The 19,606-nt window shown below is 37.3% G+C and overlaps 1 protein-coding gene across 1 annotated transcript; it reads left to right on the top strand.

Annotated features, from left to right (window-relative positions):
• Positions 1–1,204: 1,204 nt before the first annotated feature.
• On the top strand, positions 1,205–1,780 carry LOC127095546 (uncharacterized). Its single transcript, XM_051034223.1, has one exon. It carries the CDS (start codon positions 1,205–1,207, stop codon positions 1,778–1,780), a length of 576 nt encoding a protein of 191 aa, XP_050890180.1.
• Positions 1,781–19,606: the final 17,826 nt, after the last annotated feature.

Raw genomic sequence — 19,606 nt, 5'->3', positions numbered from 1 at the left:
GGACGTCAGACCTTTGATCCTGCATCGGGCCGTATACGCAGATTATCCGAATTATTTTATGTTGCTAACATACATCATTGCATATCATTATTGCATTGTTCTATATACGTTGGAGTATTAAACCTGAATTATTATTCCATCCATGTTTTGATTCTATGGATGTTGCATAATTATTTTCATTCCATCCCCAACATATGCATTCATTCATTTGCATCTCATGCATATCAACCAGAAAGAGCTCACATTGTCCTTTCCTCAGCCAGAAAGATGACAAATCTTTGACACTAGTACTTCACAAGAGCTAACAAGTCCATAATCATGGAAGATATGGAACACGAGAATGTTGTTGTAAAGGAGGCTTTGGCCTAATTCCATGGAGAAATGAACCTTTTCTGAGACAACATGAACACCATATTGGAGTACCTTCAAGCTCAGAAGGCTAATACCTTTACCTCTGCTAATCCTGCTACTTATTCCATCTTTGTCACCTCTTCTGTTTATGATGTTATTGATATTATGATTCAATATGTGGTAAGCCAACCGATCTTTTAGTCGGGTCCTAGTAGGCATGTTGTTGTCTATCCGTGGGGGTTGCCTCCGAACTTTCCTCCCTAAGTTGCTAATGGGAATGCTTTTATGCCATATCAACCTTTTGTTATACATCCTACCAATGGGAACTCTGTTACCCATCCTTGGAGCATGAACACTCACTCTCCTTAGATGGATAGTGCTGGAAACCATGAGATCAACTCAGAACAAGCTCTTAAAGGTTGTGCACCAACCATTGTTGAAACTCCTGATGACAGCGAAGATGAGTAAATAGGCCCTAGTCTTCTTCCTCGAGATACTAAACCTATTGTTCAGAATTTGAATCAAGGTGTTCAGATACCTCCTCCTTATCTTAGGGCATCTTTTGATGTTTCACCTCCATTTGTGTATCCTGGGGCACCCTATGCTCTATATTAGGGTCAATATGGTCAGAATATTGATTAATCCAGGATTGGTGCATCTTGAAGGGTATCCCAAATTTACTCCTCCTCCAGTCCTTGCTCAAGTAGTTTCTCAGGGTGTTCAACTTCCCAATCATCAAGCTTATCTTCAGCCTGCTAATCATATTGCTTTTGGTTCAGATCAGAACAGACGGGTAGACTATCAGTTACTGGATGAGAGGATTAGATCCATTTAAGGTTTCTCCTCCTACGATATGGATGCTAGAGACTTATGCCTAGTTGCTAATGTGGTGCTTCCTCATAAGTTCAAAGCGCCAGATCTACCAAAATACAAGGGTTTAGGTTGTCCTAGAAGTCATATTATTATGTATTGTAGGAAGATGTCATCCTGCATTGATAATGATGAGCTTCTTCTCCATTTCTTCCAAGACACCTTATCTAGGGCATCCTTAGACTGGTACATGAGCTTAGAGCGTAGTAAAATCAGATCTTGGAAGGACTTGTATGAAGCCTTTCTCAAGCAATATGAGTATAACCTAGATATGGCTCCCACCAGGTTACAACTGCAAAATCAAGCCTGCAAGAGCAGTGAAACATTCAAAGAATATGCTCAGAGGTGGCGTGAAATTACTTCTCGAGTTAGACCTACACTGGCAGACGCTAAATTGGTTGATATCTTCATGAGCATTCTTCAATGTATGTACTATGAGAAGATGGTTGGTAGCTCATCGTCCAACTTTGCCGACATAGTAACCATTGGAGAACGACTTGAGAATGGGCTTAAAATAGGGAAGATTTCTAGTATTAATAATCAAACAGTGGTCAAGTAATCTCATGGTTTTGCTAAGAAGAAAGAGGCTGAGGCAACTGTTGTGATAGAAAATGTCTACCCTTAAGTTCAAGCACTTATGGATCATGTTCCATATTACCCTTGTCCATACATTGCCGCTGCCCAATATCATCTTCCTGCATGCCAACCTTTGTATCAGCAACCTCCACAGGCTCTAGTTTTGTAGAATCAGTGGCCTTCACAGAATAACAGGAACCAGAATTAGGGTCAGGGCAAACGTTATGATAAAAAGCATCCTCAGCATGACTAGATCCATGTATCATACACTTAGTTGCTACTGTATCTTGTCTAGCAAGGGGCAATTGTGCCAAAGGAGATTCAGCCTATGACTCCTCCCTACAATCACAAACATAACCCTAATGTGTCTTGCGCGTTCCACACCAGATACTTAGGACATTCTACGGAGGATTTTTTGGTCTTCAAGGCCAGGGTACAAGAGCTTATTGATCAGAAGATCTTGTTTTTCTCAGAGGAATGGCCCAGTGTCATAACTAACCCATTTTCGTATCATAATGTACAGATAATAGATGCAGTTGCTGGTGGAATTTGTTCAGGTTCAGAGGAGTATCAAGGCTAGTCATATCAGCAATATCATATTGTTCAGTCATATCTCATTTGTAATATTTTCTTGTTTCTTAATTGTAGTTCATTTGTAAAACTTGACTGGTTTTCAGATGATAATAATAATGAAATAAATGTGCATGTTTTGTTTAAACCCATTCGTGTTAACTCATATTTTGTTTATCAGTATCAAACTGTTGCTCAAGCAAAATCAAAAGAGAGTAATGCAAATAAAGTATGCAAGATTGTTACCTGTATTCTTTTGAATAAAATTGTGCTGATGATGTAAGGCATTTTTCAATCCCTAAACACCAGAGATATAAGGAAGTTAATCCCTAGTCAACCCCTTTGGGACTTGAAGTAGGAGTTTCTTTCTTTAATGCGTAGAACCCTCATGTTTAACCAGGGACGGGGTAGTATTCAGTTTGTTTGACCTTGCATTCAAATTTTAGAAGGAGATTATCTCATCAAAGGATCAATCACATCATATCCTCTCAAGAGGATCGAATCAAAAATTCGCAAATGGTTATCCCTTACCAATAAAAGGAGTAAGACAGTCACGAACCTTACAACAAATCAAGAAAGAAAATGTCACAAAGAGTTGTTCCAATTGGAAAAGAAAAATGTAAAAAAAACATCAAAATCAAATCAAAATCAAATCAAAAGACCTCTAAGTCAAAAGCTTGAAAACAAGATTGACTTAGGAAAAAGTTAGGGCATCCCGGTGGATTGAAATCCAAAAGGATCGGTCCAGGCAAAAATAAGGGAAAGTAAAGCAAAAGACAAAAGAGTAGAGGATCAAAAACTAAATCCTCAGCAAAAGAAAATCTCTATGGCTGCAAACAAAAGCAAAAGGTGAATGACCGTCGCTCTAAACTCTCATGGGTTCCTTAACCATTGATACTATTCAAAATCCTTTCTCAAAGATGAACGCTCGTTTTGAGCTAACTGGATGTAAGACTGGAGAACATCGCATATAATGGGTGGGTTAGAATATGTCTTGAGCCTTATATCCTTTCTTTATAAAACCGTGAACCAAGCCATGTTACAACCCTCAAAATACCTAATTGAAGCAGGGTTTATTTCGAAAGCATGATATGGTAAGATCGTTTTGAAGCTGACTCCTAAAGATTTTCTTGTCATTTGCATTGATATTGATATGGCATTCTAATTAGTGTTTCATTCACTATATGTCAGAATCTTAGTGAACATATTTGAGTTTTGAAACTGGCATGGGCATGACATTACAATTATCATTTTCAAAACGAGCATTTTTACTTGCGAACAGGCACTTGACATCGGGAAAGCTTATATAATGGGAAGATCGAACATTTCTTCTGATATCCCATAGCTCATATCTCTTCATGATGCAATCAATCTGGGGTAGCCACGTCGAGATTCTACAAATCTCTCTGAATCATCAAGAGAGGGAAAATTTACTTCAAGGCTCGTATTGGGGTAGGCCACCTCAAGAGCACAAGAAGTCAATCACTCCCAAGAATGGTTAATCAAGAGAATATAGTTTTAAGACACTGGGGTAAGCCAGTTTAAAACCTTCAGATGATGAGACTACTCCATAACTTGTGACTAGGGAAATTGGTGCAGATACTTAATATATTGAAGGAAGACGCAGGTTATTGTCGCATTACGCGAAAAAACCGGCGGGAAAACGAAACAACAGAGCCGCCACCGTGCGTTATTTATCCCAAAGAGGGAAAGGAAACGCTCGAAGTAAACCTGGAAAAGACATGGTCTCGCGACCAAAGAGAGATGGGATCGGGAGTTGGTTATGCGAAGGGAAGGTATTAGCACCCCTACGCATCCGTCGTACTCGACGGGATCCACGCTCAAAAGAATAGAAGAAAGGTTGCTAAAACTGCTCACAAACACACATTGGCTGAAAGAGACACAGGAAAACAAAAGAAACTAACTCGGCAGGATATCGCATCCTAGGCCTACGTAGTCTGTCAGGCACAGACATCAGAGTCGATGTAGTTCGGGACAAAGGGGAAAACGTGCTCGCTAGGATGTCGCATCCTATGCATACGTATCTTCTCTGACAGGAGAAGAATCAGAGCACTCGTAGCTCGGCTAACGCACGCCAAACAAAACCACACAGGAAACCGACTGCCAATCGCTGGACTTACGTCAGACTCCACACAAACAGGCAAACATGGAAACCGAATGCCAATCGCTGGTCTTACATCCATCTCCTAACACACACAAGGGACAAAAGCAAAAAGGGCGCCCGGAGAGATCAACTCATCTCCTGCCTACGTACCTCATCTGGTATGAGGATCAGGGCGACATAGTTCCCCTACGCAGGGACAAAGGACTAACCTAACCAGAGACTGGGAAATGACATACTAGAAGGGAGACTAACTCGAGCCTAATAGTTATCATGCAAATTCACCATGGTCCTAGGTCAAGGTTTCTATCTAACTTGCACAGGGAGCAAGCTAAACCTAAACAGCACAAGCAAAGCAAACAATCACACAAATAGCACACACTATATATAAACAAAGTGGGCTCACACAAGGTTAGGATGTGAAACACAAGCCAACTGGAATCGGGTGATGTTAGCTCTTAACCCTAACATTGAGAGTTAGGGTGAAGCAGATGAAATGGGAAGTGAAGATAAGACTTCACAGCTCTTATCCCTGGCCTGGGAGAGCTTGACTCAAATAGAAGGTGTGGGAGTTCAGAAAGCAGGAACTCTTCTATCCACATGACTGATTCAACAAGGATCTTGGGTTAATATCCACAATGCATCAACATGTAATGTGAGCAAAGGGATGACACACTGAATAGCAGGAGATGGACTACACATCTCTTTTATCTGCCAATTGCCTTATCAAAGGTCTTTTCCTGCTTGGCACAAAGATAAACAAACACAAGCATTGCCTCTTAAGGAGGACTTCAGACAGGTGCCTGCCCAAGTAACAAGACAGGTCTTCCAGACTACATGAAGTTAGTGAAATTATACCTCAGTGCTTATGCAACCAAGCAAAGCAAAAGCAAGTTCACAAAGGAACTATAGCAACTAAGGTACCTGAAAACAATCTAACACAATCAGTATACAAGTCAACAAAAGTCAAACAGACAGACTAGTGGTCAACAGTCAACAGTACACAATTAAATAGACAAGCATCAATGCACCAAGGCAAAGCACAAGCTCAACTCAAAGGAGCTAATCCACCTACAAGACAACTCAATGTTAATCAACATCAATCAAATAGGTAGCTCAAGCCAATGAACCAATTCCTCAAGGCCATATGCTTCTTATCCTAAAAACACAACTCAACCATAAGCACAAACCACTAGGACAAGGCCTAGGGTCAAAGTGGGAGAAATAATCCAAAACAGAACATGAAAATTGGCATGAATCAAGCTTAATTAATTAGGAACAATATCCAAGTGGTCTCATATCAATAGCATCAACCAAGTTCATTTCACAAAGCACATAAGGCAAAGCATGCAAGTTGAAAGCTCATTGAAGCAAACAGAATGAACCAATCCACATTAATTCCAAAATGATTCAATAAATCTCAAGAAAAATCATGGCTAAACAGCACACATCACATGATCAGCACACCAAAAATCAAGGCATTTGGACAAGTAGAAGCATGGTAATAAAATTCATCAAGTCATGGTAAGCACAAATCAGCTCAAATAGGACCACAATTGGTGCATCAACTTCATACAAGCCTAAAACAGAATTCAAACATGATAAATGTCTCAAACCAAAGCCACAATAAACTTCAAAGTGTCTAGAATCAATGTGAAAACTTTCAAATCCATATGATAAACATCAAGCATTTCACAAATCATCTAAGTTCATGACTATCCAAAAGTCCACAAATGGCAAGCCAGAAAGGAAAATCCCAAACAAATCAGAAATGAGTCTAAAAATTCCACAAACATTCATGAGTAATCCTAACATCCAGAAGTAGCGTCATGCAAAAAATCTCATCAATTGGCATTTAATTGGCCTGGCAAATAAAATCAACAAGTTGAGCAAGCAAAGGTGTGACACACATTGTCACACCTACATTAAACAGATCATAACTCAACAACCAGAAATGAGAAAAATGCAAACTCTATACCAAAATGCCAATTAGGATGTCTAGTTTGAGCATGCAAAGTTTCAAAAGCATTGGATAAAATCTCATCATTTCATGAAGCAAATGGCAAGCAAGGTCAAGAAAACACACATGTGAACAATCCCTAAGCCAAAATATTTTTCAACCGTGCACAAATTCGGGAAAAATAGTCATAAAATACTAGACATCATGAGGAACAAAGTGCAAAAAATCCCAGGCCAATTGGATCATTATTTATGGAGATATGAATTTTCTAAGTGAGTGGAAAAATAGAAATCACATAGATGAATGTACATGAACATGGATGAAGGAAAGGAATAAAATGCCAAAGGAAGTTTGGAAATGTCTAGAGCCAGGATTCGAACCGAGGGAATATTTGAAAGTGGCGCGTTTCATCATGAAACACACTGTTTCATTAAGCTTATGTGGCCGTGTGACTGAACGAGAGCCAATCATCGTGCCACGCTGGATTTAATGCAGCCAATACATGGCCAGAAACAAGAAAATTCATGCAATCACGCGCTCAAGAGATCTACAGCATTTCTGGAAAGCAAAACCTAACGCGTTCATCATGTTCATCAATATTTTCCAGGTCAAGAACAATTGTTCACAGAAATGCAAAATGAATACACCATTGGCTTCATCTTTCAACATACATTAACATGCTAGGCTTGGATTTTGCTAAATCAAACTATATCAAAAGATTCGCATGCAAGAACATTCATGTGCCAAACTTAGATCTACCATAACTTGCTCATTTCTTAATGAAAATCCACGATACAAAGCTCAGTGTGATCACCAATGAAGGATCTACAACATGCATCCATCAATTTTAAGAATCATGACATGCGAAATCTAACCTTGTTGGAAGTGCAGAACTGGATTTGATGCTTTCGAGCCTTGTAATGTCCAAACAGGTGATCTAACACTCTTGTACAATGGAATGGATGAAGGTTGATAGCTCAATTGCACTTGATGTTGCTCAAATCCTCGACTGCCATGAATGAATGCTTGCTTCAACAGTTCCAAAATATGCAAGAAATCCTTGAAATCTTGCTTCAATCTTGTTTAAAAATGCTTGTGGATCATAGATTGATCAAGAACAAGGCAAGGTTTGTGAAGAATTTTGGATGAAAAGTGAGAGAAAAAGTTTGAAGAGATTTGTACAAATGGATCTAGATCTGAGAATTTGATGTGTTAATCCAATTTCTGTTATGATTATGCTATATATATGTTCTGTTAATGATGCATGCTAATCATGATTAAGCAATGTCAAGGTAATTAGTGAAAACCAAGTGTTATGGCAAATTTGCAAATGCACCCTCATGTGTGTAATTCAATGCCACAGTACACGAAGTTCAATTGGAAATCACTTAAAAACCTGTTTTGAACCAAACGCAAGTGTGGTAAAGTGAAAGCAATGCATGATTTTTGAATTTGGACTTTCCCTCCAAAATTCAAATGAAAAGTCCAAAATTTTTGTAATGAAAATGCATGGGTTATGATGCATGAATTGGATAGTGCATGTCAAAACAAGAATGTTGCAAAAAGAACCACTTCAATTGGCCTTATGGTTCAAAAGTTATGCACTTGTGAAGTTCAAATTTACTTGGCAATGATTGATCCATATCTTTTCAACCACACATGAGAAATTCATGTTCTTGGACTTTTTGGAAATGGGAGAACAAGATCTTCAACTTTCATGTTGGACACAATTTCATTTGAAGCTTGCTTGGACATGTAATCTTGAGGAGAAAACCTTTCCATTTTTGGCAATTTCAAATTACAGGTCACTTACTATTTTTGGAAACTTTTCATCTGACCTCAAATTCTTCATTGTTGATGTTTGAAATGTCAAATGAGACTTGTATGGACATGAATGAGGCCTCTCTAACCATCTCCCACCTTCAAATCCATGATTGAATGCACAGTTGACTTTGGTTGACTTTCTAGGGTTTCAGATGAATTGCATCTTGACTGATGATCTCTGAGCCTCCAATCTTTGGCCAAACCACTTCAAAATGATCCCTAAGTCATATGAACTCATGAACCAACCCTAGGTCTTTGCTTCCATAGGAAATGCACTTGCTTGCCTGCACAACTGGATCTCTTAACCAGTCTTGACTGATGAACTGATGACTTGGCAATGGACAATGCAATGCTATGCAGTGGACAATAATGCTAATGACCTAAACATGAAAATGTATGTACGAAATGGTGGGTGCAAATTTGAGGTGCTACAGATACGAAGGTACAAGCTCTCTCCATGTTTTAGACATAATCCAGAGGTGTGACAACAACTATTCAGCTTAAAGTAGGGGTCGTGGAATCGCGTCTCATGACCATTATCCTAGCCCAAAATTCCTACATCCTTCTATGTGAGCATCTGGATTGCGTAAATTATTATAATGTATTAATCACGTCGCTTCACTCATGCATATCATTCATCTAGCATAACATGAAGCCGTGTGTGCAAATCAGGAGAATCAAAGCCCAGTATTTTATTGGCACCTTCAAAACCCAACTTGCTTTGCGTATTTTAAAGCCCAGTTTGATTTGTACCTTTTTCCAACCTTTAGGGTTGATAATGTTTTGTTTCTAACCCTTATGGTTGACGAACCTTTTTGTTTCCAACCTTCATGGTTGATGACCCTTTTTCCAATCCTCAGGGTCGGTAATCCTTTGTTTCCAACCTTCATGGTTGATAAATCTTCTTCCAACCTTCGTGGTTGATGACCCTTTTTCCAACCTTCATGGTTCATAGTCCTTTTGTTTCTAACCTTCATGGTTGATGAATGTTTTTCAATATGCATGGTTGATGGACTTTTTCCCAACCTTTAGGGTTGATGATATTTCTTTTTCAAAACCTCTGTGGTTGACCTTGTTTCCAGTTTTTGAACTGATGATTCATTTTTAAAACCCTTGTTTGCAAGGGTATTCTAGAACTTTAATGTTAACTTATGGGCTCCCCGTTCTTATACCAGTCCTAGAGCCTATCTCCCATATTGATATTTAGCATACATGGCTTCATGTGTCATAAAATGATAAAACATACATATAACATGCATATCATGAATTTTCCTTGTGATTGATATATTTCGCCACAAAATATTTCAATCAAAACCCCAACAGATGAACCTATAACAGTCAAACTTCCATTCAATATCCCATATGATTGTTCTCAACGGGATTTTTTTTGGATACTTTGGTATTTAATCCACTCATACCTTGAATATCCGAAAAGCTCTCGCAATTCGACCATTCAGGTTTAAGTAGATTAAATAGGGGCAACTGTCATTTAATCCACCAAAATGGATGATTTGCCCTTCCTTTTCATTTTTCATCTAATCATTATCTCAAGATTTAGCTATATTCATTCATACCTCATTCATATGCATCATGAATCCATGTTAATACAAGCATCAATAGATTCAAAGTTGCTGGTTATTTCAAATTAAGTTTTTGTTTGAGTATTGAAGTGTGGTTCATCATATGAGGGGAAACCCTAATTCCATGCCCTCTGGGGTCTTGGTTCATGGAGTTCACATCATGACATTCATTTATATATTCAAAACCCTAATCCTTGAGGATATGGCATGGAGATGGCATCATGTGAGTCACCTATGCACAAAGCCTTAGCTTTTTGGTTCATGTCATTTATGGATTGTTTGCTTTGGAAACTCATTGTTGGTTTGTGACCTCTGTGTGTATGGCTTGCACCTTGGTCTTGGAATCAAGACATGAGAACCCTAATCAAGTACTTGTTTATGTGATTTGAAAACCCTAATCATTGTCATGTTCATGGTACATTTCATGCAAAATCATCCATTTGATTATTGATCACGTGTGTTACAGTGCACTCATTCAATCGTGAGTTAATCATTTCTTTTGGTTCAAGTCGATCCAAATTTGACTTTTGATGGAAGATTCTTATTTTGCAAATAAGGAATTGGTCCGATAAATAAACTTGTCATTTGCATTCCATTTCAATTTACATTTACAAGAAAGAATAAGATTATGGTAATGTTGACCTTTTAGCCAACTATTGACTTTTTGGTCAATAGTTAACCAAAGTCAACACTATCTAATCTAGCAACCCTAGTGGTTCATTTTCATACGCCATTTTAATACTTTAAACCCAATTTCAACATGATTTTTTACATTATTCCAATTAGATATTTAATTCCAATTCAATTAACTTTCAACTCAAAACTATTGGAATTCAACTCGAAAATCATTTGGAATTAACATCTTAAAACCATTCTAATCAATTATAAATTCATTTGCGAACTGACTTTTTCTTTTTAAACAATGTCAAAATCATTTCAACATTAAATTAATCATGAAACCACTTTTAACACTTTGGCATTTCAAAATGTTTACTAATATTTAAGCTTTTACTAACATTGAAATTTTAAATTGCATTACAAGACAATGATTCCAATCAAAGTCCATTTAACTCAAATTAATACATAACAAATTCCAATTTCATTAATATAAATTTCATTCAATGCAATTTAAAGTTTATTTTACAAATGTATTCAATGCAAAGAGATGTATTTTTTTCAACCCTATTCACAATGTGCATTTGCTACACTAAAAGCAACCTTACTCCATAACTTGACCAAGAAATCTTCAAGCCAAAATCCATCAATTATGGCCCTGTAACACAAAAATTGTTTTCAAATAAACATTCAAACTATGTCCAAATTAACATCACCATAATTCCAAATAGCCTTCCAAACTCACTCTTCCATTTATACCTACAAAACCAAAAAGCCCAAAATAATTCAATCTCATAACAGGAAAAACCCAAAGCTTTGAACCTGGAGCATTTTGTTTAACAAGGCAAGATAAGACCTAGCGGTGTCCTAAGTAGCTTATGACCTTGTCTGAACCACTCAAGTGAATGAAGTACATGACAGAAAAATGGAAACACATAACTAAAGAACCAACATGCAGAGTTTCATTTAACCGCAACACAAAATAAGCATGCCACTAATTATTTTCAGTTTTTAGCATGCTATATAGCAGTAGAAGTTCATTTGTTCTGATTTAGGGCATATGTAATAATAACAACAGTAGTGTGTTTCATTCAACAACACAAATTGAGTCCTACTGTAAACTAACATACTACTAACAACAACAGATTTAAACTAACTCTAACTGATCCATTAACGACTTTCGCAACAGTTTTTTAACAAGACATAGCAGGAAATTCGATAACTAAGACAATCAAATAGGGAATTTGAGCTAACTCCATGTGTATAACAGAGTCCTAAAAGAAGTGCAGAACTTTAACTCATTCACTAGCATACTATACCAACAGCTAACAAAACATTTAATACCTCAACAAGGTTCAGTCCAAAATTGTCCACATGTGATATTTATAGCACCGCGCATACAAGAAACTTAACAAGTTTGCATCCACTAACATTTTATCAACAAACAATAAACAACATGTTTTCACAACATTCCAAGGCGTAGCAATAAATATCAACTCATTAACATACTAACCTAATTCGATAATTAAACACATTAACTTTAGCATATTGCATTAACATATTTTTCATAAGAGTCAAATAAAATAAACCAACAATTTAGCATCAAAATCTACAGCTCAGCTAACTAACTCAAAACAGAACCACTAACATCCAGATTTGAGACAAATCACTCAGAACCTGAACTAACTTTCTCACTAATCAGAATATAAGCTTCCAATTGTTACTAGAGCTTCAACTCAACCGTGTAAGACCCAAATTTTGACCCTAACATCACTCATGCTATTCTCATCATATGCACTACCATTGGGATCACACTTTGGCATCCTCCTTACACTTCATTCATTGGATTTTCATTGGGAGAGATCACCAAGCACCATTTTATTATTTCATTTTTCTTTATTTTTACTAATCAAAATACCAAAATCATGTCATTGTATAGTTTAACTCTTTTGTAGGTAGTGCACATGCTCATCTATGTTCTATCAAGCTCACATCTAGGGTTTAAGACCCTCGTTGGAAGGAGCTCAATCAATAATTGGTTTACTATGACTTTAAGTATCATATATGAATCCCCATGATCTTCACATTTTATTTTGATCAAGAAATCATCAAGAGTTTGGAGTTGGTTTGCCTTGGAAACCCTAATTCATCTAGGTATCTTATGTGACTTCTTCAACACGTTTCTTCACCAATTGGTCAAATATCTCAAGGGATACTTCATATTTCATCATCTTATGCATATATGATCCTCCGTGAGTCCTAAAACTCAAGAGAATGCCAAGCTAGTAAGTTCGTTCATGGTGGTTGACTAGAGGAAGTCAACTAGTCAAAACTGAGGTTCTCTAGACCCTATCTCCTACAATTTTTGTCATATGAAAATTATTTCAAGAGAAAGGTTACTCTAAATGACATTCCAAACAACATTCATGTTTATGTCTATAGCTAGTTTTGCTTTGAAAGTCAATTTTTATGGTGAAAGATTATAGGTCATTTTGTCTAAACCCTAATTTAGAGGTCAACTTCCCAAGAAAATAACTTGCTCAACTTTTATGATATGAAATCCATTCAAGTTTCATGATCCAATTAAAGATGTGTAATTCAACTTTTATGTTTTGAGGAAGTTCAAATTCAACTTTTAAATACATGTGATATAAGGAAACATTATAGGTCATTTTGGGCCAATACCATTGAACAAGTGATTTTCCTCAACTTCTAAAATGCATAACTCCTTCATGATAAATCCAAATGAGGTCAAATTTGTGACCAATTTTAACTACTTTTAGAGAGTTACAAATTTGATGAAGGAACGTTTCTCATTTGAAGTCCATATAAAAAGTTACTCAAGGTGGAAGAAGTGAACATATGGCTTGATACTTAGAAATGTTTTTGATATGTTCGATTTCCCAAACTTACACCTCAAAATTCATCATGATCCAAGCTTCAAATAAAAAAGTGTTTAACATGAAAGTTGTTCCTCTTGATCTAACCTTTCCAAAAAATCCAAATTCATACCATTTGGACAAATAATGAATGACTTCCGCATGGCTTAAAGTTGAAGGACCATTTGGAAGATTTGAAGTTCCATTTCTCACACATGAATGCATGGCCTTTCCACATGACTTCAACATTGCTTACACTCATTTTTGAACCTGAATGCATCATTACACGGGCCTATCACACGCCCATGCATCCATGTAAAGGCAAATTGCTATTTTTGTAATTTTGAAAGAAGTGTGCAATTATCAATCACTTGGCCTATAAATAGAACCCTCCATGCTCAGAATTAGGGACCCTGGCGCGCAATCTTTGAATCAACAACCCTAAACCCTCACATTCAAAGGATAAGCTTGGTGATTTTCATTGAAAATCGAGTTTGAAATCTCCCACTATTTTGAGATTAAAACTCCAAGAGTCCTTCTTCTTCCTTGATCCATTTCCACTACATCAAGCATCTAAAGCAAGGCTAAGCACAATTGAGAGCAAGATCGTATCCATCTGAACCTGCATTGAAGGTGAATTTCTGAATTTTTCATTTCTTTGATTCTCACTCAATTCTCCACTATTCTTGTTGATGTTTGGTTGGCTGAAGTCCTACCAATGTAGGCAACAAGATTGAGTTGCTTAGAGGTCAAATCGAAACAACTCAGATAATGATCCTCAAGATTCAACTCCCTATAGATTTCTATATACTTGGAGTTAGGTAAAATTAAGGCCAAATTCGAGCTCCTGGGCATCTTCAGATTCATGTCCTCCTTTTTCATCTCCCAAAATGAATGAATGATTTTAATTTGATAAAAGTCCTCCCATGACCAATTTGTGTTGGTCTCATTTCCCCTCCATCTTCATCTTCAATCCTTTTCTATCCCATCAATTTCATTGACCTATGATATGTCTACATCCTAAGGCTAATTGGTTCATAAACCAATATAGGTATGAATGAGATTAGGTCCACCCTTTTCCATTTTATTTTAAGTGTGGTATGTTTTAGGAGTATGGTTCATTATACCATATCTCTAAAATGCATTAACACAAAAATTTCTATTGCCCAGCCTCAAATAGTTGTGACTTCTACATAAGTCCAATTACGATTGCTTAACATAGCACTAAATTTTGACCCAAAAGCATAGCATTCTAGTAAGTGAGATTGTAAGTCTCCCCCTTTCATGGTATTGTGTGGAAACTTGGCCTTTTTTCCTTCCTTTGGAAGATGTATTGGTTCAAGGATCCATGCTTGTGAAACGAGGGTTCAGTGTTCTCCAAAGAATGACTTAAACAATTGAAAAGCAAAAACAATACTAACATCTTATCCACTAACTATTTGACTAACTTTTAATTTCAAGACATTTACTTTTATGCACTTTAAATTCAAGCCATTTATCATTTGCCATTATACATATTATTTAACTTGTTTATGTTTATGCCATTTTTCACTTTGCTCACTTGAGCCATATATTGAGATTGTATATATTTTTTTGTGTATCTTGTCTGTGTTTATGGTCTTAGGACCCTAAAATACCTAATAACAACAAAAATCCTAAAAAATATTTGTGTGGACTGTTGGTTTTGATTTGAGACTTGGACTTAGAATTAGTCAACATTCCCTATGCCAAAGGACTTGGCCAATGCCAACTTTTCTGAAGCCAGTCATTGTGAATTGAACTTTCATCTGAAGCAAGTATTGAGATCCCTTTTGAGTTCATCTGCTACATGATCTTAATGTAAATGTTATTTTAAACTTGTGTCTAATGCCTTATTCTGAGCCATTAAAGGAGTCTATCATCTGACGCATGGGAGATTATAAAGAAGACTATGAAGTTGCTAGCTTGGATGGGGCTATCTTTATTTGATGCTTTTCTCTTCACCTTGTTATTTGTGTATTCATATTGCTTGATTCTAAAGTCCAAAGGGAAAATTGGGTTTCTATATGACATTTTTGTCTATTGGATTGCATCCCATTGGTCAGGTCTTTTCACCTCTTAACTTTTAAATTTTTGCTTAGGATTAGTCTCTTCCTCTCCTCCCACTTCTTTAATTTCAACTCTCTCCACCCTTTAAAAAAAACATTTTTGCTTGTGATTTCTAAACTTAGACTTTATTGTAAATTAGAAACTTTGGCCTTATGCCATTGCATTTTCAAACTTCTTTTTCTGAATCAAACTTGTAAGTGAACTTAACCATATTGACTTAAAATATCAAAGATCAAAAAGAACTAACACTCATTCAAACTCTTTTAGGCCTTTTGTGCATTTGTTAAACTCAAAAGTTTGTTACAAGTAACTCACTCACTTTGAAATTGTTACCACGAACTACGAGGTTTTGATCCCTCATTTATGTTGGTATGTAGGCACAAGTTCAAAGGTCTTGTCAAACACAAAAAAATAATTACTTAATTCTTTTCTCATCCCCACACTCTATTTATTGTAAACATCATTTGATACCAAAAACACATGTACACACAGAAAAGGGCCCCTAAAAGGGCTCCCTAGGAGTACCTAGGACACTTTGGGTGCTAACACCTTCCCTCTGTGTAACCAACCCCCTTACCTGTAATCTCTGGCATTTTATTAGTTTTGATTTGAAAACATCTTATCTTTGGGTTTTGTGCATAATTTCCCCTTTTCCCTTGGAAACAATAAAAGCGCGGTGGCGACTCTGGTTTTATTGACGTTAAGTTTATCCATAGCTTAATGGTCATGAATTTACCGCTACAGAAATTAAGTGGCGACTCTGCTGGGGAGTAGTCCTCAGTGGATTTAGCCTTCTTTTTTATGTGTATATAATTGTATATTTGATGTTTGTATATTTGTTTGTGTGATATAATCTTCTTGCTGTGCTTGGTGATCTCTGAGTGGTGAGATAAGTTCTAACCCGAACTTGAGTGCCATTAAGTAAGAGGATGGTATAGTCATGTTCGAATTGTGTGGAGTAGTCCTTAACAAGTTGCTTGAGACCTATCTACTTAGTGGAGACCCTTTTGGAGCTATTGATGTCACACAAGTTATTTGTGGATAAGCATTACTTTCTCTGATTTGGGGTCCAAGAAGTTGAGGACCGTAGAACATTTAACCCATCTTGGCCTATTTAGAAAGTAGTACGGAGACTGTTCAAGTGTAGACTTGATAACAGTTGTTACGCGATACTACACTCAGACGAGTTTCTCTTGAGAATATTATGGGTTGATGAGTCAGTCATCCTAACCTATAATATCCGATAGATGGAATTAAAACTCTAGGAACTTTTTAGAACATGATCTACAACTTTTTATCCTTAGTACACTCCTTTGTGATGGTTCTTAACCTGACTCCATGCTCGTGACTCACAACAAACCCTTGATTCTTGTTTGATCCAATCAAGTTTTGTCAATATCAATGGAACTTGGGTGTTGATAAGGTGAAGACCATAATCCACCAAAATGGATGATTGATCTTGACAATGACTTGATTCATCCCTTGACCCTTGTTTTCCTTGTGTGTGATCCCTTATTTGTGATTGTTGCATTCATGCATTCATGCGTATCATAACATTCATCACCCCAAAAATAAGTTCAAGGAACTGAGGTTTTATTTGCAAATATTTTTAGACCATTGATTGTGAACGAAGGAACACTAAGAAGTACAGTTTCATATGTCCGGATTTGGAAGAGCTAAGGAAGCTATCATCTTTTGTGTTAGATCCCTTGGACTTCAAGCAACGTCATGGGAAGATGTTATCTGTGTTATCTGCTGATGTAGTTGAAGGACTTTTGAGTGTGTTAGTTCATTTTTGTGATCCTCTCTAGTGTTGCTTCACTTTTACGTTGGAGGAGTATTCCCATCTCTTGGGAATACCCGTTTCTAGAAAAGTGCCTTTTAATGGATTGGAGGAGATTCCCAGATCTCATCTTATAGCTGAAGCTCTTCACTTGAAGAAGTATGAGATTTAGGCTCATTGGGTGAAGAAAGGAGGAATGTTTGGGTTGACTTCTGAGTTCCTTATCAAGGAAGCTACTGCCTTTTCTCAAGCCGGTAGTGTGGATGCTTTTGAAGCCATCTTTGTGTTGCTCATCTATGGTTTGGCTTTGTTCCCTAACATTGACGATTTTGTTGATGTTAATGCCATTAGAATTTTCTTGATTGGTAATCATGTGCCTACTCTGTTAGGAGATATTTACTTCTCTTTGCGTCTAAGGAATTCTAAAGGTGTTGGAACTATTGTATGTTGTGTTCCTATTCTGTACAAGTGGTTTATTTCGCACTTGCCTCAGACGCCTACTTTTGTGGAGAACAAGCAACGTCTAAGGTGGTCTCAAAGACTTATGTCTCTCACTAATGATGATATAATTTTGTATGATTCTTCATTGAGTAGTTTGGATATTATTGATAGTTGTGGTGAATTCTCTAATGTGCCTCTCAAAGGTACACAAGGAGGAATTAACTACAACCTTGCTTTGGCCCATCGACAACTTGGGTTCCCCTTGAGAGACAAGCCTAATAATACTCAGTTAGAAGGTCTTTTCTATCAAGAGGGTAAAGATTCCCAACATTTGAAGCAGAAGATGATACACGTTTGGTATAATGTGCATAGGAAAGGAATATTCGAGCTTGGTCCCTGCAATTGTGTAGCTTTGGAAGCTTACACTCTTTGGGTGAAAAGGAGAGATTTGGAATTGAAGATGCCTTATGCTTGTGAAATACTTATGTTTATGGTTGTGGTTGAGCCATTAACTCTCCCTAACCAAGACGTGGAGGAGTTGGAAGATGCACTTGCCAAGATGAAACAAGAGAAGGATATGTGGGAAGAGAGATTCCATGCTTTGAGCAGAAAGCATGAGGAGTTGTAGCTTGAGTCTAAGGACAAAGATGCACTTATTGAACTTCTTGAAGATCGAGTAATGAAGAGACAGAGAGAGCCAGAGGGTCCATATTCCTCTAGTATACCTTAGCCTTCCGTTGCTTGGAAGAAGATTGTAGATCAACTTGTCCTTGAGAAGGCTCGGTTGAAGGCTTCTTTTGAGTCTGAGATTCGATGCATCCGAAGGAAGTACGCGCCTGCAGCCAGATCATCTGACACCGTTGTTAGGGGATCCTTAGGATGATTAGTTTCCTTTTCTCTTGTATTTTGTATTTTTGGTTTCTGAAATTTTACTCAGTGTAATCCTTCCAAATTATATGAATAAAAGAGGTTTTTATGGTCAATCAAATTGTTACAATTATTATTATATATTTTAAAATAAAATAGTATGTTCCTTGAAAATAAAAATAATCAAAACATTGCATTTCACGCATCATTTGCATAGCAGGTTTTCTTCTGCCAGATGTCTTATGGGTTATTCTTTTGTGCTTTAGCCAAGCTGACTCATCGATACAATACTCGTGCCAATCATCTGAGAATCATGGAACACTTGAAACAAGAGAATAGAGAACTGAAGCACGAGATAGATCACTTAACTGCCATGATGGAGTCTGTGTTAGCTGCCCAGATTCAATCTTCTCCAACGCCTGCAACTCCTCCTCCTCATAGGACTGTCATTTCAGAAGTTGTTACTTCAATAGTGTCTGCCACTCAGTTTGCTCCTGCCATGCCTGTCGGATTCCCGTGGGGATGCCGCCAAACTTTGTACCCGAAGGGTTTGCACCTACTTTTGCATCCATGCCGGCATCTAGTGTGGTCATGTCTATTCCGCCTCCGGTTGTGCACACGTTGCCTCGTGTTGAGGATACCATCTACCATTCCAAGCCGTCTGAGGGTCCGAATGTTTATGAGAAGATGGATGAAATGAAAGACCAATTCTTTGAGCTGCAAACGGAGTTGAAGACCTTAAGGGGAAATGATTTATTTGGTAAGGGTGTTGCGGAACTTTGCTTGGTTCCCAATGTTAAGATCCTGATGAAGTTCAAAGTCCCTAACTTTGAAAAGTACAAGGGAAACACTTGCTCGCTTAGCCATCTTATCATGTATGCCAGGAAAATGTAGACACAAACTGATAATAACCAGTTACTTATTCATTACTTTCAAGATAGTCTGACTGGTGCCGCTCTGAGGTGGTACATGGGTTTGGATAATGTGAGTGTCCACACGTTCAATGATTTGGGTGAAGCTTTTGTGAAACAGTACAAGTATAATGTGGATATGGCGCCAGATAGGGACTAGCTTCGGTCG

This window comes from Lathyrus oleraceus, chromosome 1 (genome assembly GCF_024323335.1).
Source record: "Lathyrus oleraceus cultivar Zhongwan6 chromosome 1, CAAS_Psat_ZW6_1.0, whole genome shotgun sequence".
Lineage (NCBI taxonomy): Eukaryota > Viridiplantae > Streptophyta > Magnoliopsida > Fabales > Fabaceae > Lathyrus > Lathyrus oleraceus.
This window is presented reverse-complemented; position numbering and strand designations above follow the sequence as displayed.